The sequence below is a fragment of the Hemiscyllium ocellatum genome, chromosome 32, assembly GCF_020745735.1.
Source record: "Hemiscyllium ocellatum isolate sHemOce1 chromosome 32, sHemOce1.pat.X.cur, whole genome shotgun sequence".
NCBI classification, from domain to species: domain Eukaryota; kingdom Metazoa; phylum Chordata; class Chondrichthyes; order Orectolobiformes; family Hemiscylliidae; genus Hemiscyllium; species Hemiscyllium ocellatum.
Window position 1 is genome coordinate 7,992,964 of NC_083432.1, and position 27,174 is coordinate 8,020,137.

Here is a 27,174-nt window from a genome sequence, read left to right on the forward strand (position 1 = left end):
ATGTCAACCTGAACATTATCTCAAATCTTGCTGCACAAAGGCAGGGTTTTTATGATATTTGAAAAAGTTGCAAAAGGTGCTGAACATTGAAAATTTGCACAATGAACATCCTCAATCCTCACTTTATGATAGAGGGACGGTCATGATTAAACAGCTGAAGGTGGTTGGGCTGAGGACACTAATCTGAGGAACTCCTGAAGAGATATCCTGGAGCTGAGATAACTGACCTGTAATAACCACAGCCATGTTCCTGTGATAGGTGTGGCTTCAACCAGTGGAGAGTTTTGCTGCATTTGGTCAAAAGCTCCTTAATGCCAAGGACAGTTGCAGTCACCTCTCCTCTCTTCACCAGTGTTTGTTTAGTTAGAAATTATTATACTGATCCGATTACTAGTTGAGTTAATGTTAACGGTTCAGATGAATGCTGCAGTGATTGTTCTATTGATTTGGATTAGTGCTATAATCTTGCAGTAATTATACTGATCTGGATTAGTGTGCTAGATTCCATTGTATATCTGGATTCGTGTTTTAGAGTACTGCTCTGGATTAACACCCTCGAATTAATTATATTCATTTGAATTAATAATCAAGATAGTTTAACCTGAAAGACTTATTATGGATTTAAACTGAACCAGATAAGTGACAAATTTCTCTGGTATTTTGAATGATATATATCCACTTTCAGATTCTTCTCCTGTGTCAGATGAGCCTGTTTCAGATGCTTCTGATGTAAAGAGTACACCATCTTCAGAAGGTAAGTGCCTTCCTTTCTCTGTATAATAGAAATAATTGCCTTCTAAAGAGTGGTTTAAACCTACTGCAAAGTCCAGAAAGTCCTGGGGTGAAAACAGAATGCTGGAGAAACTTAGCAGATCAGGCAGAGTTAACATTTCAGGTTGATGAATTTTATTGGGATCTTCTGATTTCTTTTCCCAAAATCAGAACAACTATACATCTAGTGCACCCCACGTTTACATTCATACAATTCAACATTGACATCAGTGCATTAGTCATCATATTCAGTATTGATTTGATCTGGCACTAAAATTACATCAGATTCTCTGAACTATCAATTCTAATATGTTTCAATATTAACAAGATCAGTGTCAATATCTAAACAAATCACTTATCACAATTATGTGGCAATCTAATCGCCTTAAACTCAGCAAAAAAAAACTCCAGAAAATTTCATTCATTAATAACTAAATTAGCATGGGAGCTCTTGTAAGGCAAGAGCAGTCTCCCTGCTTCCAGACGTGAAGCTCTGGGTTAGAGCCTGATACCAAGAAGTGTTGATCATGGTAGAGTGGTTCATATGGCCAAGCAGTTTGGTTGCCAGCCTGTTAATCTTTTCAATACAGGCAGTACAGGGGGAGAGTCTCCTAGTCAGCTATCCCACTGAAGACCACTGCAGCACTTTGCCCATAAATGTGGACCATCCAATGGAAGTTGATGGCCCAACCCTGAAAGTGAGGATGGAAGAAAAGGCAGGCAGAGCCTAAATAGATATTCACTGTGCCCAACACTAACAAGGGAAATGTAAATTAAACTTTGATCTCTTTACATCCCTATGTTCCTTCTTCAGTATGTTAATTCAATATTCCATTGTGCCACAAAACTGCTTTGGATTGTAATGTTGAATCAGGTATTACCATAGGAGCAGACCAGACAGATTGAGAGGAGAGAGGCAGGCTTACAATGCATTTATGTAAAGTATGTTGTGCTTAATAAGGTTAGTAAACTGATAGCAAAAATATGCATGGGGTTTTAATGTGGTGATAATAACAGAAAAATGTCTTAAAAGTAGTGAGGACTGAATCTTTTATATTCAAGGGTAGAACATAGTCAGAAAAGAGAGTTAAGGAAAAAGGCAGTGAGGTAATAGGACTGATTAGGGTAGACACTAACATTGGAAAGACAAAATGCCCTTGAGGGAGAGCAAAGGCAGAAAAAACAAATTGCTGGAGAAACTCAGCAGGTCTGGCAGAGTTAATGTTTTGGGTCCGGGGATCCTTGTTCAGAACTAGGCAGAATCTGTTTGGGGAGAACTGAGACAAAAATGATCAGGTTTATCTGGGGAGATAGACATCCCAAGGTGGAGAAATAAATCATTAGTGAAATGACCAAGATATGCAAGGCGAAGAGGGTTACCTCCAATTACAACAGGATCTGAACCAGATGGGCCAATGGGCTGAGAAGTAGCAGATGGAGTTTAATTCAGGTAAATGCGCGGTGCTGCATTTTGGGAAAGGAAATCTTAGCAGGACTTATACACTTAATGGTAAGGTCATAGGGAGTGTTGCTGAACAAAGAGACCTTGGAGTGCAGGTTCATAGCTCCTTGAAAGTGGAGTTGCAGGTAGGTCGGATAGTGAAGAAGGCATTTGGTATGCTTTCCTTTATTGGTCAGAGTATTGAGTACAGGAGTTGGGAGGTCATATTGCGGCTGTACAGGATATTAGTTAGGCCACTGTTGGAATATTATGTGCAATTCTGGTCTCCTTCCTATCGGAAAGATGTTGTGAAACTTGAAAGGGTTCAGAAAAGGTTTACAAGGATGTTGCCAGGGTTGGAGGATTTGAGCTATAGGGAGAGGCTGAACAGGCTGGGGCTGTTTTGCCTGGAGTGTCGGAAGCTGAAGGGTGACCTTACAGAGGTTTACAAAATTATGAGGGGCATGGATAGGATAAATAGACAAAGTCGTTTCCCTGGGTTGAGGGAGTCCAGAACTAGAGGGCATAGGTTTAGGGTGAGAGGGGAAAGATATAAAGGAGACCTAAGGGGCAACTTTTTCACGCAGAGGATGGGACGTGTATGGACTTAGCCGCCAGAGGAAGTGGTGGAGGCTGGTACAATTGCAACATTTAAAAGGCATTTGGATTGGTATATGAATAGGAAGGGTTTGGAGGGATATGGGCCAGGTGCTGGCAGGTGGGACTAGATTGTGTTGAGATATCTGGTCAGCATGGACGGGTTGGACCGATGGGTCTGTTTCCGTGCTGTACATCTCTATGACTCTAAGTATAGAGTGATGAAATTATTATTATTTAATTACACAAATTATTGTTAGAATAAAGCATAGTTGGGCGGGTTGAGAATTAGGTTCAGTATTTCCTTGATGAGTATTTGCTGAACCCAGTGAGGAAGGAGTGTCTGGTGTGGGGGATTGAAGTGTCAGAAGGGAGACAAGTTTCTATAGGAGAACATTTGGAGAAGAGTATTCATTATATCACGTAGTTTTGACTCGTAATGGAGAAGTGCAAGAAACTTACAAGGTAGAGCTTCTAAATTGAAAGATTAATTTTAATAGGATGATGAGAAGCCCTAGCCAAGGAGAATTACTTCAAATGTCTGTGAAGAAAACTAATAGATCAATGGTTGATCTTTGAGGAGGTGGTGTTTCAGGCACAGACTGTGTAAATGCCAAAGTTGGAAGGTCAGGGGATCAAACGCAGAACTCATTGTAGGATAAGCGAGATTCAGAATATAATGAACCCAAATAAAAGGGCGTACAAGGCATATCAGGTGAATTCTCCAATCAATAAGAACCAGGTCAGAGAGTGTGAGAATAGAATGGCAGTCTGCATTGAAGGGAACCCAAAATCTTCCTCCAGCGGGCAGGAAGTCAGCAAGTGGGAAGAGGCAAACACAGGGTCTCAGGGATATATATATTGCTAAGTCAAGGCTGGAATGCGAAGGCACTCTACTGGACTATGTTCCCTTTGTATCTTATGGCTGTTCAGTGCATCCTCCATAACCTTTGGTTCTTGAGTGTGCGCCTTGTTTATCCCACTACTCCACAGTGAGTCCTTTCCATAAACTGCTGAACTAACTGTATCTCTAAATATTACTGTTTGTCCAGATTCCTGGTATGGCTTTCTGTATATTCCACTGCTCCTTATTGTGTCCCTTACATTCACTACACTCCCTAATGTGCCTTGCCTATACTCCACTGTTTCCCAGCTCACCCCTCTACGTACCCTAATGTTCTCCAGTATGTTCCTCCCTGTGTTTTGAACTTACCAACCGGTTGTCTGTGACATTACACTGTTACCCAGTACAGCTCCTTAAACTTGCATTTTCAAAATTTCAAAATCTAACCTTTGATCCTCCATTTGCTGTAACACTTTGCAGCTCCTGATTTACTCAGTTATGCTCTCACCTCCATCTCTGATGCTCTAAGAACACAGTCAACCGATGAACCTCTCCAAATCTAGCTGTTCCCCTTAGTTTGGGCCTTAGCTGTGTCCTTTAAAAACAAACGATACAAACTTGAACAAACATGACATAGTAATTGTTGACCATCCACTTCCGCATTTAACTGGATCCCATCAGGTCCTCCTCCCATTTTCTAAAACTGTTCGCTGGAGTCGGAGCAACTGAAGATAATTCTGAGGTTTTTTTTCTCTGCTGTAAACCAACTTTCATTTTGTTTAATTGTATGGAACATGGGAATAATCGGCTGGCCAGCATTTATTGCCCATTCCAAGTTGCCCTTGAGAAGGTGATGGTGAGCTGCCTTCTTGATTGGTGCAGTCCCTATGTTGTAGGTGGATTCACAAAGCTTGGAGGGAAACTTGATGGTGATATTTTCATGTATTTGCTGTCATTGTCTCACTGGGTCTGTAGTGGCTGTGAGTTTGGAAATTGATATCTAAGGAACTTTGGTGAGTTTCTGCATTGCATCTTGTAGATAGTGGCAGTAATGCATACTGAGTGTCAGTGGAGGAGGGAGTGGATGTTTGTGGATATGCCAATCAGGCTGCTGCTTTGTCCTGGCTATGGGGAGTATTCCATCACATACCTGACTTGCACCTTTCAGATGGTGGGCTAGCTTTGGGGAGTCAGGAAGTGAGTCAGTCACTATAGTATTCCTCACCTGTGACTTGCTCTTGTAGCCATTGTGTTTGCATGGGTAATCCAGTTCAGTTTCAGGTCAGTGGTAACTCTCGATGTTGATAATAGGGGATTCAGTTGAACGTAAGAGAGCACTTAGCGAATATGGCCTTGATGTGAAGGACAGATACACTCACTTCTCTTCTGGAATTCAGCTCTTTTGTCTATGCTTGAACCAAGGCTGTAGTGAGGCCAGGAACCCAAATGGACTGTCAGTGTGCAGTTGTTGAGCAGGTGCTTTTTGATAGCATTGATGATCTAGAGTAGACCCAATTGGATGGTAATTGGCCGGGTTGGGTTTGTCCTGCTTTTTATGTACAGGACATACATGGACAATTTTCCACATTGTCGGGTAGCTGCCAGTGTTGTAACTGTACTGGAACAGCTTGGCTAGGGGAGCAGCAAGTTCTGGAGCACAAGTCTTCAGTAATATTGCTGGAATGTTGTCAGGGCCTATACCTTTGCAGTATTCAGTGCCCCCAACCATTTCTTGATAACACGTGGTGTGAATCAAATTGGCTGAAGACTTGTATCTTTGATGCTGGGGGCCACTGGAGGACACCAAGATGGATCATCCCCTCAGCATTTCTGGCTGGAGTTTGTTGCAAATGCTTCAGCCTTACCTTTATACTGATGTGCTGGGCTCTTCCATCATCAAGGACCGGAATATCTGCGGAGCCTCCTCCTTCAGTGAGTTTATTTGACCACTATCACTCATGACTGGACGTGACAGGACTGCAGAACTTAGATCTGATCTGTTGGATGTGTGATCACTTAAATCTATCTTAAGCTGCTTGGTACACATGTAGTACTGTTTGGTAGCTTCACCAGGTTGGCACCTCATCTTCAAGGTATGCCTAGTGTTGCTCCTGGCATGTCCTCTTGCAATCTCCATTGAACCAGGGTTGATCCCTTGGCTTGATGGTAATAATAGAGTAAGGGTCAGGGGCAAGGAGGTTGCAGATTGTATTGAATAAAATTCTGCTGCAGCTAATGGCCCACAGTGCCTCATGGATGCTCAGTCATGAATTGTTAGATATCTATCCTATTTAGCATCGTGGTCAGTCCACATTGGAGGCAGGATTATGTCTCCACAGGACTGTGCAGTCCTGGATGCTGGATAAGCTGCATGAGAATTTGGTGTCAGTGTTACCAATGCTAACATGGATCTGCAGCCAGCAGAGATTGGCAAGGATGATGTCAAGTAAGCTCTCCCCTTTTCTTGGTTCCCTCACTACCCACTGTTGACCCAAACTCGTAGCAAAAACAGAAATTGTTGGAAAAGCTCAGCAAATCTGGCAGGATCTGTTAAACATGTCAGGTCAAGTGACCTTTCCTCAGAACTTAAGAACCAGTCCAGTAGCTATGTCCTTGATTATCCAACCGACTGAGTTAGTATTGATGCTACTTATCCACTCCTGATGATGTCCCCCAAGTCTGCTCAACCTGTCCTGTCGATGGGACGGTGAGAGGATGGTGAGAGTGTTGCCTGAGACATAGTCATTCTCAAGAAAAATTACCGTGCAACTGTTTTTTTAATTGACAGTGGGAAACCTCTCCCAGTTTTGGTAAAAGCTTTCATTTGTTAGTATGAATGACATTGCAGGACTAATAGGGTGGATTTGCTGTTATGGTTTCCAATGCTTTGTCTGATGTTTTGTCTGGAGTAATTTTGTTTATCAGACTTTGTAAATGGTTTCATGCAACTGAATGTGTGGCTGAGCCATTTCAGAAAGCAGATCAAAGTCAGTGATATCGCTGTAGATCTGGAGACATGTGTATGCTAGACCAGGTAAGGTCAGCAGATTTCCTTCCCTAAAGGGCATTTGTGAACCTGATAGGTTTAATGACAATTGACAATGATTTTGTGGTTATCACCAGACTAGCCTTTTATTCCAGATTGATTAATTGAATTTCACCATCTGCTGTAATGAGATTGGAACCTATAACCCGAGCATCTTATACTACATCACTGTCTTCCCTTGATCATTTACACTGGATGCCCTCTCTACTTTTGGACCAGTGACTAACTCTGGTGACTTTCAATTGTCTGTCCTTGGTTTCCTTCTATTTCTCATCTACATGATGCCCATTATCTGAGTATTGCCAGCACCCAGCTCTATTACAACCTCCACTGATACCAAATTCTCATGCAGCTTATCCAGCATTCAGGATTGGATGAATTGAAATTTCCTGCAATTTAAAGACAAAAAACAAGTTTTCCATTCTTGCTCCAAAGTCTGTTGATTGTATAAGGTATAAGATCTGAAGGGGTTAATGTTCATGTTACATTGGTTCCACTCATTCTGCTGATGTTACATACATGCTGGTGTGGAGACAGTGAGTTCTACTGCAGCTTTTAGAGGGAGTGGAGAGACCAGCTAACTAACATCCTAGTAATTCTGCCAGACTTACTGGTCTTATGCAATAAACCCTAACGTTATCTAAGAGTAGCGCCTGTTCTGCAGATATTGTATCTCTGTACCACTAAGCACTAGATGGAGGAAAAAGGAGGATTATTGGCAACAGAGTACCTCAAACAAACCCTTACCCAGTTTCAAGGACTGATAGAGATGGCAACTATTATAAGGTATGAGCTTTGAGCTCTGTGGGAGTGTTGCACGGTTCCCTAGCCACTGACTTCACTCTTGTCTCTGGAAAGACTCTAAGACTATCCCAGTCTAGTCATAACCTTGGGGTCAGATTTGATGAGACTTTGCTAAGGCCACCAATTTCCAATCTGTAATATCAGCTTTGCTCCTATTCTGGCTAGTGTTTCTGAAATCCTCATGGACTATCCCAATTTACTCCTGAGCTTCCTGCCCCATTCAACCGCCGCTAAGTTTCAGTTTGTCTAAATCGTGCTGTCCATTCCTGATGTTGCACTGAGTCCTGTTGCCCTGTCACCCCTTTGCTCACTGGCCTGGATTGGCTACTGATGAAACAGTATCTTGATTTGAAACTTCAGGTGCCTGTTTTCAAATTGCTGCCTGGTCTTATCCATCCCCATCTCTGTAACCTCCACAGGCCACAACCCTTCATGATATCATCAAATTCTACACTCATGAATATCTGTCTCTGTCTTTCCAGCTCAATTCGTTTTGCTTGAGATCCTCCTTAAAACATACCTGTTTGACCAAAGGTGTGGTCATTTTCTCATGTTTCCCAATGGGTTTTGGTGTTATACTCTATCTTGTAATGTTCCTATGAAGTCCCAGCTGACTAGAGGGCTTCTCCAAATCATTGTGTTCCCCAAGACATTTCTGTATGGAGTGTTGTTCAGCAATGCCCCTTCTCTACCTGACCGTTCCCTAGTGTGTCTCTGTAAATCACAATGTTCCTAAACGTATTCCCAAATATCCCATTGTTCACAATTCTGTCCTATCCATATGTGCTCCCATTGTGTCCCACTTTGTCCCCTAGTATGCCTGTTCCTTCTGTGACACCTTGATACCCAGCTTGTCCTATCTATTTCTCACTCTTCTCCAGATATCTCCCTTGTTTTTCACACTTCCTAGTGTGACACTTCTCTCCTGTCCCCAACACTGTCTCCTCTATATCCCACTGTTCTGACTCCATCCCTTATGTATGTAACACTATCCCCACTATATCCCATTTCTCTACTGTTTGTTTTTGCCATATTCCCCAATGATCCATGCTGTATCCTCTTCATACTTATGGTGAGCAGTCCTATAGTTATCTAGAACTGTGGCAGGGACTTTATCTTTACCTTCCTCCTTGCATTCCATCTATAATATTCTGATCCCCACTGTGGCTCCAATGTTTCTTACTGTTGGTCCTCTATACATCTAATTGTCTTCTCTATGTCATGTCTATATATCCCTCCTACCTGGCATGTTTTCCTAGAATGTTCTAACAACACTCACCATTCCCCAACATGATCTTTCTACATTCCACTAGTACTCATTGTAGCCCTCTCAATGCATCCCACATTCCCAGTGTTTCTCCTCGTTTCCCACTGTTTCCATGTGTCCACTCCATATCCCACAGTTTTACAAAGTATTCCGATTCTCCTGCAGGTTGGCTAGAATATGTTCCTGCTGTATACCCTGTTGTTTTCCCAGGGTGTTTCCTCAAAATCTCACTCCTCCACAATGCTTTCCTATTTACACTCCAGTTTCTCAGTGTACTACTGCATCACACCATTTCCCAGGGGCATCTGTGAGAAGGTATGGGAATCAGGTGGGTTCGGCTCAGCTCGGCTGGGCTGGGAGTTGGGGAGGTGGGAGGCAATGAGCAGAAAGCCTGTAGTGTAGGAGCATACGCCCAAGATCCAGGACCTTTCTACCCAGGGCAGGAGGGGAGTGAGGTGAGTGAGAGAGACAGGGAGAAAGACAGGCTAGCAGGACGCAATGATTTAGAGGCGGACAGGGAGCTTGGGGAGATAGGGATGCTGCAAGTCAGCTGAGAAAGAGAAGGTTGACTCAAGAGCTGTGGGAGAGAATGGGCAGCTAGAAAGAAACCTCCCAATAAAAGTCTGCAGCAAGTGTGTTTCGGGTGATGGCTTTTTTGGGTGTCGACACATTTGTCAGGTATCAAAAAACAGTTTACTCACCTATGCTTGTTTTCCACTGTCAATATTATAGGATCAAGGAAATCAATACTTTCTTTGTGTGTTATGGTTTTAAGGTTAATGCAGTTGTTAATTATTGAGGATATTGAAGAATTCTTCTAATTCAGCTTTTGTACAAGCCCAAATACCTCAGGCATCACACATAATTAATGTAATGTAACTATTTGACTGCAATACTTAATGAGAACAGAAAAGCCACTCCTGAAAATCAAAAATGTGGCCATCAAAAGGTGCCATTGAAAAAAAGAAAATAATTTTTGCCATGCTACTAATAGGGTACTTTCAATGCCCTCCAGTTTCCCAGTCTGTTCTCTCTAAATCCCTGTGCCACCATGTGTTTTCATTGTGTAATCAGTGTTGACCAACATGTCCCCTCAGGATATCTCACTGTTCCACATTGTGGCCCCTCATTTTCCTACTTTTTGATTAGTTCCTTCATTATATCTCTTTGTTCCTTGCTGCATCCCCTTCAGTATGCCCCTCAATATATTTTGCTGATCCCTGGTGCATCCCCACTACAACCAACTGCTCCCCACTATGTCCCTTCTGGACCTCTGTTTCTCAGTGTGTTCCCTCTGTAAATCTCATTGTTTCTCAGAGTATCCCCTTCTTTATCTAATGATTCCACATTTGTGTCTCCTCTAAATCCTAACGTACAACACTCTTCCTGTTCTCTATCCATCTCGCTCTGTTCCAAACCTCTCTGTTCCCCAGATTCCATGGTTCCCCAGTGTGTCCCCTCCATATTCAGTTTCTGCTGTAACCCTTCACTCCTTATGTACTTCATCTGTGTTTTTCTCTCAATGAATGTTCCTAGCTAATATCATTCTTCATTTCCTGATTGATGTTTCGTTTTTTTAAATTATTTCCCAATACGCCTGTTTGGAAATGTTCTTTTCTTTGAAAAACATTGGATCTGGCTGGCCTTACAGCAGCACCCTTGGACCTGTCTTCACAAGAGGTCACAGCAGGTAAGACTGCTCTCATGCTCAGTCCCAAATACAGGAGGCTTTTCACTGGGAATGAGAACAGACAAACCTCTCAAAATTTACCGAGAGACAGTGTCAGCCAGCTGATTCTATCACGCAATGAAAGAATGATTGTCTGAAATTTGTAAATGCAGTGGACATGAGTAATTTAGAGGGTCCCTATATATTCCTCCATTAGAAGCCAGTATGACCCCTCCTTGGGGTCTAAAACTTGTCCTTCTAAAAATAACTCGTGGATTGGGTGTGGGGGTGGGGTCCATGTCTAGCCTGGAGTCTCAAATAAAGTAAAGTGCATCTTTTGGACACTGCTCCCGGCAAACTCAGGGAAGAACTGTGAAGACATGGAAAGAAAACAGTGTTTCTTCTTCATCTTCTTTGAACCCTTCTGTTTACTCAGATAAAAATATTGGAGAAAAGGAAATAGCTGTTTGTCCACAGCCACAAACCGTCCAATCATTTCATAAAAGGGTTTGTTGGCTGTACAATTCACATTGAAAAGGTAGGAAGCAGTGAGACTGGATGTTGGGATTGTGGAGGGAGGAGGAGCAGTTGGCAACATGTGAACTATGACCAGCCAGAGACAGAGGCAGTTTGCTGAGGTTTGATAAATGTCTGTTGCAAGATCCGTAATCTACAATTCAAACTAAAATGGTCACCTGTAGCTGACCAGACTCAGCCCTAAGTATCACTGTTGACTTTCCCTTCCAGGCTAGAGCTAAGATTGGCAGTTGGAAATTCAGCTTCAGTCAGCATGGCCGTCCCAATATGTAGCACCATGGTAACTGTATCCTTGGGATTTTAAGTCATGTTCATAGTGAATCATGCTGCCCGAAGTTGGGATGTCAATCCAGCATACAAATCTGTCATTCTAAAAAGATAGCCTTAACTATAAATAAATTTTGCAGGCATCTGAACACAGGATTAAACTTGGGGGATTGGAGGATTGCAAATGTGATGCTGTTGTTTAAAAAAGGACAAAGAATAACCCAAGACACTGTAGACTTGTCACCTAGATATCAGTAACGGGAAAACTGATGGAGGCTATTATACAGGATAAGATAAATATAGACTTAGAGAATCTGAGGCAAAGGGGTGACTTTATAGAAGTTTATAAATAATGAGGGGCATGGATAGGGTGAATAGACAAGGTCTTTTCCCTGGGATGGGGGAAGACCAAAACCAGAGGGCATAGGTTTAGGGTGAGAGGGGAAAGATATAAAAGGGACCCAAGGGGCAACTTTTCCATGCAGAGGGTGGTGCATGTATGGAATGAGCTGCCAGAGGAAGTAGTGAAGGCTGGTACAATTACAGCATTTAAAAGGCAATTGGTTGGGCATATGAATAGGAAAGGTTTGGAGGGATATGGGCCAAATGCTGGCAAATGGAACTAGATTTATTTAGGATATCTGGTCAGCATGGATGAGTTGGACCAAAGGGTCTGTTTTTGTGCTGTGCATCTCCATGACTCTACGGCTTTGTCAAGGGCAGGTCATGTTTGATAAATTTGATTGAGTTCTTTGACGAGGTGACACATTTTTAATGGTGGATGAGGTGGATATTTGGATTTGGCAGTTTGGTTGGCAAATTAAAAATGTTTGGGACTAATAGCTACTTTGCAAGATGGATTAGAAGTTGGAAAAAGGATATGAAATAGAGGGTGAGTATAGATGGGCATTTCTCAGATTGGATGTGTGCTGAAAATGGTGTTCTCCAAGCACCCTTGGTTTACATAAAATGATTTGGAGATCGTGCATTTGAAAATGTGAGGTTGTGCATTTTGGTAGAAGAAACATGGAGAGATAATACAGGCTCCGTGGTACAACTCTGAGGGAAGGGCAGGAACAGAGACATTTCAGGATTCATGTGTAATTTTCTGAAGGTGGCCAGGAAAGCTGAAACAGTTGTTTAAAAAGGCTTCTAGGATGCTTTGGTTTATAAATAGAAGCAGAGAGTATTGAAGTAAGGAGGTGATGCTACCCCTGTAAAAATCATTGGTCAGACCACATTTGGAGTATTGTATTCAGTGCTGGGCATTTTATTTAAGAAAAGATGTTAAAGTCCTGGACAAAGTGGAAAAGAGATTACTACAATGGTACTAGGAATGAGGGACTTTAGAAACCAGAAAAAAGAGAATTTGAGCTTATGTTCCTTGTGGCACAGAAGATTGAGGTGACCTTATTGAGGCTTTCAAAATTATGAACCGTTTTGACAGGGTGAAGAAGGATATCCTGTTTCCATAAGTTGGTACGTCAGTAACTTGGGGGTCACAATTTCAAGAATGTCAGCAAAAGAGGGAAGATTGAGATGAGAAGAAATGTCTTTTGTCAAAGAGTTGTTAGGATTTGGAATGTGCTGCCTGAGAGAGGTATCGAAAGGAGTTGAATATATATTTGAAAGGGATGAATTCAGAGGGCGATGGAGACAGGATTGGTGGATGGGACTAGCTGGGTAGCTTTATTGGGAGCTGGTGCAAATATGTTAGGTGGAATGGCCTCTTTCTGTCCTGTAAAATTCTATGTTTTATAAAATTTACTGTTTCAGATTATTTGTGACAGGAGACATTTATGTTGATGGCCTGATGAAAGTAACCATTTAGTAAAATGGTGACCAGCCTTCAGGTTTTCCTGATTGAGGGGACTTCCCCACCCCTCCCCAAATTTAGGCATACATAATGTGGAGTTGAAAATGTGTTGCTGGTTAAAACACAGCATGTCAGGCAGCATCCAAGGAATAGGAAATTCGACGTTTCGGGCATAAGCCCTTCATCAGGAAGGGCTTCCTGATGAAGGGCTTATGCCCGAAACGTCGAATTTCCTATTCCTTGGATGCTGCCTGACCTGCTGTGCTTTAACCAGCAACACATTTTCAACTGTGATCTCCAGCATCTGCAGACCTCATTTTCTACCCATACATAATGTGGAGCCAACATGACCTGACGTTAACCAGCTTGTAATAATTGTTGAGTGTGTCAGCTCAATCCAATCACCCCCAATGTCAATATGTCCCTCAAAGTGAAAGAAGAAAGTCAACCGGCACTAACTAGTTTGTGAGCCTAAACCGCTTCTTCAGGCCTGACCAGAGTGACAGCTGAACCAGTACTCCAGCTATGACGAATGCTCCAGACCTAACTGTACTGGCTTTGTGTGTGGGAAATCATGTTTCACAACCTTGATTGAGTTTTTTAAAGAAGTAACAAAGAAGATTGATGAGGACAGAGCGGTAGATGTGATCTATCTGGAATTCAGTAAGGCGTTCGGCAAGGTTCCCCATGGGAGACTGGTTAGCAAGGTTAGATCTCATGGAATACAGGGAGAACTAGCCATTTGGATACAGAACTGGCTCAAAGGTAGAAGACAGAGGGTGGTGGTGGAGGGTTGTTTTTCAGACTGGAGGTCTGTGACCAGTGGAGTGCCACAAGGATCAGTGCTGGGCCCTCTACTTTTTGTCATTTACATAAATGATTTGGATGCGAGCATAAGAGGTGCAGTTAGTAAGTTTGTAGATGACACCAAAATTGAAGGTGTAGTGGACAGCAAAGAAAGTTACCTCAGATTACAACAGGATCTTGATCGGATGGGCCAATGGGCTAAGACGTGGCAGATGGAGTTTAATTCAGATAAATGCAAGGTGCTGCATTTTGGGAAAGCAGATCTTAGCGGGACTTATACACTTAATGATAAGATACTAGGGAGTGTTGCTGAACAAAGAGACCTTGGAGTGCAGGTTCATAGTTCCTTGAAAATGGAGTCACAGGTAGATAGGATAGTGAAGCAGGCGTTTGATATGGTTTCCATTATCAGTCAGAGTATTGAGTACAGGAGTTGGGAGGTCATGTTGCAGCTGTACAGGACATTGGTTAGGCCACTGTTGGAATTTTGTGTGCATTTCTGGTCTCCTTCCTATCGGAAAGATGTTGTGAAACTTGAAAGAGTTCAGAAAAGGTTTACAAGGATGTTGCCAGGGTTGGAGGATTTGAGCTATAAGGAGAGGCTGAACAGGCTGGGGCTGTTTTCCCTAGAGCGTCGGAGACTGAAGGGTGACCTTATAGAGGTTTACAAAATTATGAGGGGCATGGTTAGGATAAATAGACAAAGTCTTTTCCCTGGGGTGAGGGAATCCAGAACTAGAGGGCATAGGTTTAGCGTGAGAGGAGAAAGATATAAAAGAGACCTCTGGGGCAACTTTTTCACACAGAGAGTGGTACATGTATGGAATGAGCTGCCAGAGGAAGTGGTGGAGGCTGGTACAATTGCAACATTTAAAAGGCATTTGGATGGGTATATGAATAGGAAGGGTTTGGAGGGATATGGGCTGGGTGCTGGCAGGTGGGACTAGATTGTGTTGGGACATCTGGTCAGCATGGACGAATTGGACCGAAGGGTTCGTTTCCATGCTGTACATCTCTATGACTCTATGATAACTACTATATGTCTAATAAATACTCCAGTCTAACCAATAGTTTATATGTTTAGTGCCAGTGACAAAATGGATTTTTCTGGTGCTACAGGGACAGAAGGCACAATCTCCTAGGCTCATGTCAACAAAATGTATTGTACAAATGCTCAAGCATCCATACTGGGCACATTGTTTAAAGCTTATTTATTCTGGATCCCAAATCTACTGCATTGCACTGGATATTTCAGAATTTATCTTCTTTACAGCTGGAGGAAAGGTCTTGAGGGCAAAATTTTAAAAAAGGCTTTCTTTGAACACTTGAATATATCAGAAATAGAAATATTGGAAAAGAGGGAAAAAATGGCCACTTGATTGTCAGGTTTCTGCACTTTGCTGTCTATCCCGATACCCTTTGAGGGGACGGGAAGCTCAGAGGTACAGAGCGATCTTGGGATATTTGTCCACAAATCCCTGAAGGTGGCTGGACAGGTTAATAGGGTAGTGAAGAAGGCATTGGGATACTTGCCTTTCTCAGTCAAGTCATGGATCATAAGTGCAAGACGGTTATGTTGGAGCTGTACAGGACTGTACGCCACAGCTGGAGTACTGAGTGCAGTTCTAGTCTCTGCACTGTAGGAAGGATGTGACTGATTGGAGGGGGTGCAGAGGAGATTCACCAGCATGTGCTCAAGAGAGTGCAGCAAAGGATTCCCAGGCCATTTCCGGGGATGGCGAGACTGAGGAGAGGTTGGCTAAGTTAGGATTGTTTTTGCTGGAGTGAAGAGGGATCTGATAGAGATTCATAAAATTCCAACAGGACTAGATTGGTAAGATACAGAGAGGATGTACCCAATGGTGGGTGTGTCCAGAACCAGGAGTCATAGTCTGAGGATTCGGGATAGACCATTTAGGATGGAGATGAGGAGATATTTCTTCACCCAAAGAGTGGTGAGCCTGTCGAATTCATTACCACAGGAAGTAGTTGATGCCGAAACATTGAATGTATGCAAGAGGCAGCACTTGGAGTGAATAGGATCAGAGGTTATGAGAGAAAGCAGGATTAGGCTGTTGAGTTGGACAATTTGGCCATGATCATGATAAATGGTGGAGCAAACTCAAAGGGCTGAATGGCCTCCTCCTGCTCTTATCTTCTATATTTCTATGTTTCCCGGGGTGGAGTATTTCAACAATAAAGAAAAGTTGTTTTCTTTGGAGCAGAGAAGGTGGGCCATGGGGGTGGGAGTGGGTGGTGGTGGGGGGTGATACCTGAGAGAGATGTAGAAGATACGAGGAAGGTGTTGTTAATCAATCTGCTCAGAGATGTTACTATATACCACTGATGCAGGTGGGGCTTGAACCTGGGCCTTTCAGCTCAGAGGAAGGGAGACCAGAAAGTCACCAAAGATTATGAAGCGCATTGACAGGTGAATAGAAAGCACCTGTACCCATCTTTGAATCATAGATCTCAGAATCCCAACAGTGTGGAAACAGGCCATTCAATCCATCGAGTCCATACTGAATGTCTGAAGACCATGCTACCCACACCCTCTCTCCCCCACCCTATCCCTGTAATCCTGTATTTCCTAGGGTTAATCCACCTAACCTGCACATCCCTGGACACTATGGGCAATATAGCATGGCCAATCCACCTGAACCTGCATATCCCTGGATAGTATGGGCCAATTCACCCTAACCTTCCCATCTCTGGAAACTATGGGCCAATCCACTGAAACCTGTGCATCCCTGGACGCTATAGGCCATAATTCCCTTACTATGGGCGAATCCACCCCTACCTGCACATCCCTGGACACTATTGGTCAATCCACACTAACCTGCATGTGTTTGGAAGAGAAAAACAAGGGGGCACACTTTGAAAATGAAGGACAGCAAGTTTTGCTAGGATTTGAGGAAACATTTTTTTCATGCAGAAGGTTGCTGGGTTCTGGAATGCACTGGAATTGAGGCAGGCAACCTTTGAAAAATATATGGTTAAGTACTTGACCTGTCAGGATATTGAGGCCAGATTCTGGAAAGTGGGACTTGTGTAGATTTAGTATATTTAGTGTATGGGCTAAAGGAGCTCCTCTATAATGTATGATTCTATTATTCTAACTCAATTTCAAGAAATTCAATGACTGAACTTCCACTCTCTCTGCTGAAGAGAATTCAACAGACTAATGACTGCTGGGAGATAATACTTTTCATCTCAGTCTTAAACTGAAATCCTTTATTTGTAAACTGTGTCTCCTACTTTTAGTTTCTCCCATAAGGGAAACCATTGGTTTTGATTTTCATCCCAAGGGCAGCTGGAATAAAAAAAATCCCTTCTCAGCCCAACTCTTCCAGCCCTACCTTTGCGAGAAATTGTCAGGAAGGACAATTGAATTGGGAAGACATATGGAGGCAGACAAAATGTCTGTTTATTTTAAAAAAAGCCCTCCTCATGCTGTGGAATCTTTTTCAAGTTGAAATAAAAACAGAAAGGCTGTCCAGTCTTCACTGGTTACACACCCTGCTCCCCCTACATATTCCAAATGCCTCACCGAATCTTTAGCTTTCCAAATATTGAATGGAAATACTATAATTTGAGTACTTTAGATGGGTCAGTTTTTGTCCAATATGTGCAGGAGGGTTTCCTGACTTAGTATGTATGCACACTACCAAGGGACCTGGCCACATTGGATTTGGTTTGGGTGATGAACCTGGCCAGATGTTGATTTGGAGGTAGGTGAGCATTTTGGTGATAGTGACTAGCCCTCCGAAGAGTAACCCACCCAGACCCATTTACCTCTGACTAATTCACCTACCACTATGGGCAATTTAGCATGGCCAATTCACCTAACCTGCACATCTTTGGATTGTGGGAAGAAACCAGAGAACCCAGAGGAAACACACGCAGACACGGGGAGAATGTGCAAACTCCACACAGAGGCAGGGATTGAACTCAGGTTCCTGGCACTGTGAGGCAGCAGTGCTAACCACAGCTACCGTGCTGCCCCATAATTTAGCAATGGAAAGGGATAGGGATATAACATAAAGCATGAGTTATTGCTGGGGGATAGGCAATTATGATGCGATTAGGCAAGATTTAGGATGCATAGAATGGGGAATGAAACTGAAGGGAATGGGCACAAGTGAAACTTGGAGCTTATTCAAGGAACAACTACTGCGTGTCCTTGATAAGTATGTACCTGTCAGACAGGGAGGAAGTGGTTGAGCAAAGGAGCTGTGGTTTACGAAGGAAGTTGAAACCCTTGTCAAGACGAAGAAGAATGCTTATGTTAGGATGAAACCTGAAGGCTCAGTTAGAGTACTTGAGAGTTACAAGTGAGCCAGGAAAGTTCTAAAAAGGGAATTAAGAAGATCCATGAGGGAACATGAGATGTCATTGGCAGATAGGAGCAAGGAAAAGCCTAAAGCTTTCTATCAGTGTTTCAGGAATAAAATAATGACTAGAGAAAGACTAGGGCCAATCAAGGAGAGTAGTGGGAAGTTGTACTTAGAATCTGAGGAGATAGGAGAAGTGCTAAATAAATATTTTTCATCAGTATTCACACTGGAAAAAGACAATGTTGTCGAGGAGAATACTGAGATCCAGGCTAATAGACTAGATGGGATTGACGTTCACAAGGAGGAGGTGTTAGAAATCCTGGAAAGTATGAAAATTGATAAGTCCCCTGGGCCAGATGGGATTTATCCTAGGATTCTCTGGGAAGCCAGGGAGGAGATTGCTGAGCCTTTGGCTTTGATCTTTATGTCATCATTGTCCACAGAAATAGTGCCAGAAGACTGGAGGATAGCAAATGTTGTTCTCTTGTTCAAGAAAGGGAGGAGAGAGAACCCTGGTAATTACAGACCATTACCCATAACTGAAGTAAGACTCAAAGTGTTGGAGAGATAGGATTTATAAATCATCTAGAGAGGATTAGGGATAGTCAACATGGTTTTGTAAAGGGTAAATGCTGCCTCCCAAACCTTATTGAGTTCTTTCAGATAGTGACCAAACAGGTGGATATGGGTAAAGGAGTTGATATAGAACATAGAACATAGAACAATACAGCACAGAACAGGCCCTTCGGCCCACGATGTTGTGCCGATCATTTATCCTAGCTTAAGCACCTATCCATGTACCTATCCAATTGCCACTTAAAGGTCACCAATGATTCTGACTCTGCCACTCCCACAGGCAGCGCATTCCATGCCCCCACCACACTCTGGGTAAAGAACCTATCCCTGACATCCCCCCTATACCTTCCACCCTTCACCTTAAATTTATGCCCTCTTGTAACACACTGTTGTACCTGGGGAAAATGTCTCTGACTGTCTACTCTATCTATTCCCCTGATCATCTTATAAACCTCAATCAAGTCACCCCTCATCCTTCGCAGTTCCAATGAGAAAAGGCCTAGCACTCTCAACCTATCCTTGTATAACCTATTCTCCATTCCAGGCAACAGCCTGGTAAATCTCCTCTGCACCCTCTCCAAAGCTTCCACATCTTTCCTAAAGTGAGGCGACCAGAACTGCACACAGTACTCCAAATATGGCCTTACCAAGGTCCTATAGAGCTGCAACATCACCTCACGACTTTTGAATTCAATCCCTCTGCTAATGAACGCTAATACACCATAGGCCTTCTTACAAGCTCTATCCACCTGAGTGGCAACTTTCAAAGAGCTATGAACATAGACCCCAAGATCCCTCTGCTCCTCCACCTGACTAAGAACCCTACCGTTAACCCTGTATTCCGCATTCTTATTTGTCCTTCCAAAATGGACAATCTCACACTTGACAGGGTTGAATTCCATCTAGCACTCCTCAGCCCAACTCTGCCTCATATCTAAATCCCTTTGCAGCTGACAACAGCCCTCCTCACTATCCACAACTCCACCTATCTTCGTATCGTCTGCAAATTTACTGACACACCCTTCAACTCCCTCTTCCAAGTCATTAATAAAAATTACAAACAGCAGAGGACCCAGAACTGATCCCTGCAGAGCTCCACTTGTATCTGGGCTCCAGGCTGAATATTTACCATCTACCACCACCCTCTGACTTCGACCGGTTAGTCAGTTCTCTATCCAACTGGCCAAATTTCCCACTATCCCATGCCTCCTGACTTTCTGCATAAGCCTACCATGGGGAACCTTATCAAATGCCTTACTAAAATCCATGTACACTACATCCACTGTTCTACCCTCATCCACATGCTTGGTCACCTCCTCAAAGAATTCAATAAGACTTGTAAGGCAAGACCTACCCCTCGCAAATGGTATATATGGATTTCAGTAAGGTGTTTGATAAAGTTCCCCTTAATAGGCCATTGCACAAAATACGGAGGCATGGGATTGAGGGTGATTTAGTGGTTTGGATCAGATGTTGGCTAGCTGAAAGAAGATAGAGGGTGGTGATTGATGAGAATTGTTCATCCTGGAGTTCAGGACCACAAGAATCTGATTTGGGGCCAATGCTGCTCATCATTTTTCTAAATTACCTGGCTGAGGGCATGGAAGGGTGGGTTATTAAATTTGCGGATGGCACTAAGGTAGGTGGAGTTGTGAATAGTGCTGAAGGATGTTGCAGGTTACAGAGGGACATAGATCAGTGCAGAGTTGGGCTGAGAGGTGACAACTGGAGTTTGATGCGGAAAAGTAAGATAATTCACTTTGGAAAGAGTAACAGGAATAATGAGTACTGGGCAAATGGTAAGATTCTTGGTGTAGGAGAGCAGAGAGATCTCAGTGTCCATGTACATAGATCCCTGAAAGTTGCTACCCAGGTTGATAGTGTGGTGCTGAAAGGAACAGCAGGTCAGGCAGCATCCAAGGAGCAGGAGAAACAATGTTTTGGGCATAAACCCTTCATCAGCACATTCCTGATGAAGTGCTGATGTCCGAAACGACAATTCTCCTATTCCTTGGATGCTGCCTGACCTGCTGTGCTTTTCCAGCACTACACTCTCAGCTCTGATCTTCAGCATCTGCAGACTTCACTTTCACTCAGGTTGATAGGGTTGTTAAGAAGGCGTACAGTGAGTTAGCTTTTATTAGTAGAGGGATTGAGTTCCGGAGCCACGAGATCATGCTGCAGCTGTACAAAACTCTGGTGCGGCTGCACTTGGAGTATTGCATACAGTTCTGGTCACTGCATTATAGGAAGGATGTGGAAGCTTTGGGAAAGGTTCAGAGGAGATTTACTAGGATATTGCCTGGTATGGAAGGAAGGTCTTATGAGGAAAGGCTGAGAAACTTGAGGTTGTTTTTGTTAAAGAGATGGTTAAGAGGCGACTTAATTGAGACATATAAGATAATCAGAGGGTTAGGGTGGACAGGGAGAGCCTTTTTCCTCGGATGGTGATGGCTAGCATGAGGGGACATAGCTTTAAATTGATGGGTGACAGATATAGGACAGATGTCAGAGGTAGGTTCTTTACTCAGAGAGTAGTAAGGGCTTGGAATGCCCTGCCTGCAACAGTAACTCGCCAGCTTTAAGGGCATTTAAATGGTCATTGGATAATCATACGGATGATAATGGAATAGTGTAGGTTAGATGGGCTTCAGATTGGTTTTACAGGTTGGTGCATCATAGAGGGCTGAAGGGCTTGTATTGCACCAGAATGTTCTATGTGTGCCCTAAAATATCACCAGAGCAATTAGAATGAGCTGAGTGGGCGCCATGCTCAGCATGGACCAGTTTGGGCTGAAGGGCCTGTTTCCATGCTGTATTACTCTGACTCTATGACCCTATATCTCTATGCGAGACTATGCCCCTTGTGGCTATGGGACTTTGATGCCAATCAAATACCATTCATTGTACAGACAAGCCTTATTATGTATTCTCAGCTGATCCCTTGGACATGACTCTGCTTGAATCAGAGGGCTCTAGCTGGCTGATCTCTGCTTTCAAATTTCACAATGTTCATTTACACACCATTACCCAGTTTGCAGTGTCTAGCTCCTATTCCAGAAATCAGTTTGCATGAACCCTCTCTGAAATGCTTAAAATTCAGCTATACCCTTTCTTAGATCAGGAGACCAAAACTGTACTCCAAACGTGGTCTCACCAAGGCCTTGTACAGTAGCAGCAAAATATCCCAACTTTTATATTCCATTTCCCTTACAAAAAATGGCAACATTTCACCTTGTTAATCATTTGCTGTATCTACATCCTAACCTTCATTATTCAGGACACCCAGATTCTCTTCCTATGATTAATACATTGTTTTTGTATCCTTCCTGCCAAAGTCACATTTTTCATGCAAATACCCTTTTGGAAGAATATCTGCTTTTCATTTATCTATAAAAGTCCCTTTGCAGACTTCCTTCTGTCCTCTTCACAGGGTTAGGTGACAGCCTTCACCCTATATTTGGGCCCGAGCCACACAAAGGTCAGAGAAATGAGATGGGTCTTGTGGTGACATTATAACAACCTTCTTCCTGTATGATACCATCGCTACAGAAACAAAAGTTCCTCAAACCAGACAGATTCTGGCATTTCCCAGACATTTTGTTTTTAAACTATTTTTTCATGGGTTTCCTCCAAGGAAATCTGTTGTTCCCAGGTCCACAGTGAAAGAATGCTGGCCTGGTGAGTGAGCTGTGTGCAAAGTCTGTTTAATAGTTATTTGACCTCCCCTTGCGCACTCACTTTGTCACTGCACCCAGCAATGTTGAAGATCTTTTAGGAGCAAGACTTAGTCATAGAGGTGGAAGTGCATGGAAACAGACCCTTTGGTCCAAATCGTCTATGCCAACCAGATATCCAAAATAAATCTCATCACATTTGCCAGCATTTGACCCATATACGTCTGAACCCTTCCTATTCATATAGCCATCCAGATATCTTTTAACTGTTGCAATTGTACCAGCCTCCACCATTTCCTCTGGCAGCTAATTCCATACATGCACCACCCTCTGCATGAAAATGTTGCCCTGCGTGTCCATTTTAAATCTTCCCCTCTCACCCTAAACCTATGCCCTCTAGTTCTTAACTCACCCATCCCAGGGAAAAGACATTTCCTCCCTGGATTGTAACCCACTGCGTGTTCCTTATCTATCTATTTATCCTATCATGATCCTCATGATTTTATTCGGCCACCCATCAGCTTCTGACATTCCAGGGAAAACAGCCCCAGCCTATTCAGCCTCTCCAAACTCGGCAACCCTGGCAACATCTTTGTAAATCTTTTCTGAAATTTAACAACAGCTTCTGATAGAAGGGAGACTAAAATTGCACACAATATTCCAAAAGTAGGCAAACCAGTGTCCTGTACAGCTGCAACATGACCTCCCAACTCCTCCACTCAATGCTCTGTCCAATAAAGGAAAGCATACCAAACACTGCCTTCAGTATCCTATCGAACAATGACTCGACTTTCAAGGAGCTATGAACCTACACTCCAAGCTTATGATTGGAGAATGAGACCATTCACAAATTCTGTGTACATGCACAGCATGAATGGTTTAGACTCAATGATGGAGAGGAAGAGAAACAGATACAAATAGAGGTATAAAGAAGAGAAAAACAGAGAAAAAAAAGAGAGAGAGCAAAGACAAAAAGTGAGAGGGAAAGAGAGCAATTAAATAATATCAGCAGCTTTGATTAAGTTTCCCACTGACACCCCAACATGAGCTTGGTGTCATTCACCAAGTGGAGGGACGCAGGTGGCCCAGGCATTATCATGTCCCACAGGCTGAACACTCAGCTTCCAAAATACACACAACACCATTTTAATTCTTGTCAACACTGCATAATAATTAGGTGCCACCTCCCTGGCATTGCTGTGATACAGTGTGACTGAATCATAGTGGCCTCCTATTTCAGTATATCTCAGAAAGATGATTTATATATTCTTCATGAGTGAGCACCAGGGTAAGGGAGGGGGCAGTAGAATGGGGAGATCAAAACAAAAATGTTTGTTTGTGTAAATCGAGAAATGTGAAAAATGTCTGTCTCTGTCAGTACATAGCAGAGCTACTGAAATGGAACTGGATTGTAACCCACTGTATGTTCCCAGAGGACAGAGGATTGGGACTTCATATTGACCAAGTGCTGGCAAATGGGACTAGATTAGGTTAGAATATCTGGTTGGCATGGATAGGTTGGGCTGAAGGGTCTGTTTCTGTGCTGTACACCTCTATGGCTCTGTGACCAAGAAAGGAGAATTCAGACAAACTGCATTCTCCAGGAGATGTCTGCTGTCATCTGCGCTGACAGAGTCACCGGCTGTGCCACCTTGAAGCCAGTGAGCAGACAACTCCTCACCAGTTCACATATTGTAAACAGACTGACACCCACAGCCAGTTTAATTATCATCTGATGTGTAGACAGACATTCCCTGGAGGGTATGGCAGAAACTTAAAAGAATCAGCTCAATGTTAAGAAATTAACAGTGCTAACTGCTACTGCAGGTTAAGGAAGATTTTTAGATTTAGATCTTTACAGTGTGGAAACAGGCCCTTCGGCCTAACAAGTCCACACCAACCCGCAACCCACTCCCCTACATTTACCCCTTCACCTAACACTACGGGCAATTTAGCATGGCCAATTAACCTAACCTGCACATCTTTGGATTGTGGGAGGAAACCGGAGCACCCGTAGGAAATCCACACAGACAATGTGCAAACTCCACACAGACAGTTGCCTGAGGCAGGAATTGAACCCGGGTCTCTGGCGCTGTGAGGTAACAGTGCTAACCACTGTGCCACCGTACCTCCCAGATTGTTTTGCTACAGATGAAATCACACTGACCTGCTCACTATCCATTAGGACAAAGCCAATTAACTGTAGGAATGAGCAGAGATTGCTGTGGCTCACACATAAAATCTCCTCCTATGAACGGGAATTCCCAAGTGAACCAAAGGTGATTGAAATTCAGGCCATGTCTGGGCATTTTGACTTCATGTCAGGACTGTGCATGACTTGTCTCTTGTGTTTTTGGGTAATTTTCCAGCAGCTTTCCTCGCCCACAGATTACATTTTATTCATTCAAACCAATGTTCAGCCAAGAGCAGTGAAAAGGTGGCTGCATTGGCCATCAGATGTCAAAACTGTATTCTTTCTGCAAAGGCATCTGCAAAAGTAAGCCCATTGTTTAAGAAAGGAAGGAGATAGAAAATGAGGAACTATATACCCTTTTAGCTTGACCTCCGAAGGAAGAAAATTATTGGACTCTTTAAAACCATATAATTACTAGAACGGTAGGAAATGATTGTCTGATTACACAAAGTCAGCACAGATTTATGAAGAGGTAATCATGTTTGACAGACCTAATATAATTATTGTGGGGTAGTTTTTGAGGATTTTACTTGTACATTCATCCTCAAAAAAACTCCCTTGGGTTTGTCAAACATGATTTCCCTTCATAAATCCATATTCAACAGAGTCAATCAGATAATTATTGTCTAACTTAGAGAGTTGATAATGGGGAACCAGTGGATGTGGTGAATTTGGATTTAGAGATTTTTGATAAAGTATAAATTTAGGAAGCAAACAGTAGGAATAAAAGGTGTCATTCTCAGGTTGGTAACCAGTGCTTGGCCCAGCTGTTCACAATCTGTGCAGTGATTTGGATTTGGGGACCAATTATAATATTTGCACATTTACTAATGATACAAAACTAGATGGGAAGGTGACAGTTGTAAGAATGATGCGAAGAGGCACCAAAAGGATTTGAGAGAGGCTGAGTGAATAGGTAAGAACTTGGCAGATGCAATATACTGTGTATGAAGTGAGAGGTTACAAAGAAACAATGTATTTCTTAAACAGTGAAAGATTGGGAAGTATCAATGTTGTTGTCAAAAGGGATCTCGGTGTCACGATACATAAGTCACTGTAAGCAGGTGTAGCCAGCAATTCAAAAGAGAAGCTGCATGTTAGTCTCTATGCAAGAGGGTTTGAGTACAGGAGCAAAAATCCTTGTGTCAATTTTATAGAACACTGATCAAGCTGCACCTGGAGTATTGTGTATAGCTCTAGTCCCCTTGCCTAAAGGAAGGATACACTTACTACAGAGGAAACAAAGACAGTGGAGGTTCACCAGATTGGCTCCTGGGATGATGGTATTGTGCAAGAAGGAGAGATGGAGGAGACTGGACCTGTATTCTCTGGAGTTAAGACTGAGAGGTGATCTCATAGAAACTTAGAAAATACTGATGGGGATCAACAGAGTAGGTGCAGAAAGGATGTTTCACCTTGCTTTGACATCTAGAACCAGGACACACAGTCTCAGAATAAAAGGAAATTACTTAGGACTGAAAAGAGGAGGAAATTCTTCTCTCAAAAGGAGGTGAATGTTTAGAATTCACCAGAGATCAAGGCAAAAGGACATTAGTGAACCAGATGAGTTCACACAAGGATTGGTGGCAATTTCATGGTCACCATCACTTGAGGCCAACTTTTAGAATTCATTAGTTATTCTTTGAATTCCAGTTCAACCATTTGCCTTATTGCCAAAGTATTATCCTGCGTCTCTGGATTACTGGTCACTAATATTGCCATTATACCACTATTTCTCCTCAAAATGACATCAGAGCATAATGGGCATAGTGCAGAAACATTGAGGTAGATGATCAGCCATGATCTAGAATGGGACAGCAGTGTCAAAGGGCTGAATGGCCTCCTCGCACCTCTACATTCACACTATTACATTCCTCAACTGATGTTTTGTTTGCCATTTTTCAGATCTTCAGATTACATCATTATTTTCATATGAGATTCATATTGAGGGGAATGGTGTGAGGTGGATGGGTTTCTGGCAGAGAGGTTTGGGAGGAGGGGGTGCTTGGAGCAATGGTGTTCAGGAAAGGGGTGATAGAATGGTGAAGTTTCTGGGAAGACGGTGTCAGACTAGATGTTTGAGGGGAGGGGGAATGTGCAGGAGGATGCCTGAGGACAGCTTTCCTGGGGGACGGATGTTTGTGGTGGGGGCAACGGGAAGAGGTGGAGGGAAGTGATGGAGCAAAGGTAATGGTAGCAGGTAATTAGCAGGTTTCTGGGGAGGGTATGTCTTGGGATAGAGGTTCTGGTCTAGAGAGCTGCTGAGGGGAAGGGGTTGAGTGTCGTGGGAGGGATATCTGGTTGGGTTTCAGTACGAGCGTCTGGGTAGATGTCTGAAGATGTCCGGGTGCCTGATTGGATTGTATCTGGGGAGAGAGGGTGGGAAGGGTGTCAGGGGAAGGGCTGTTGAGTGGATGTCCAGGCTGGGATTTTTGCAAGGCGGGAAAGCATTGTTTGTCAAGGTTTAAAATCATTGAATGTATTGTTTGTTGTCATGACTCAATGTGTTCATTGTGTGTGTTTC

At 43.0% G+C, this 27,174-nt stretch overlaps 1 protein-coding gene across 5 annotated transcripts in view; it reads left to right on the top strand.

The window, feature by feature from the left end:
• Nucleotides 1-27,174, top strand: part of maptb (microtubule-associated protein tau b) — a 91,636-nt gene that overhangs the window by 14,425 nt on the left and 50,037 nt on the right. For 3 of the 5 annotated variants that reach the window (XM_060849062.1, XM_060849064.1, XM_060849067.1), the window contains exons 3-4: nucleotides 686-754; nucleotides 10,422-10,460. In XM_060849062.1, coding sequence (XP_060705045.1) covers nucleotides 686-754; nucleotides 10,422-10,460 — 108 coding nt within the window. The remainder of the gene's footprint in view (nucleotides 1-685; nucleotides 755-10,421; nucleotides 10,461-27,174) is intronic. The other 2 variants (XM_060849063.1, XM_060849066.1) reach the window with 2 other exon arrangements.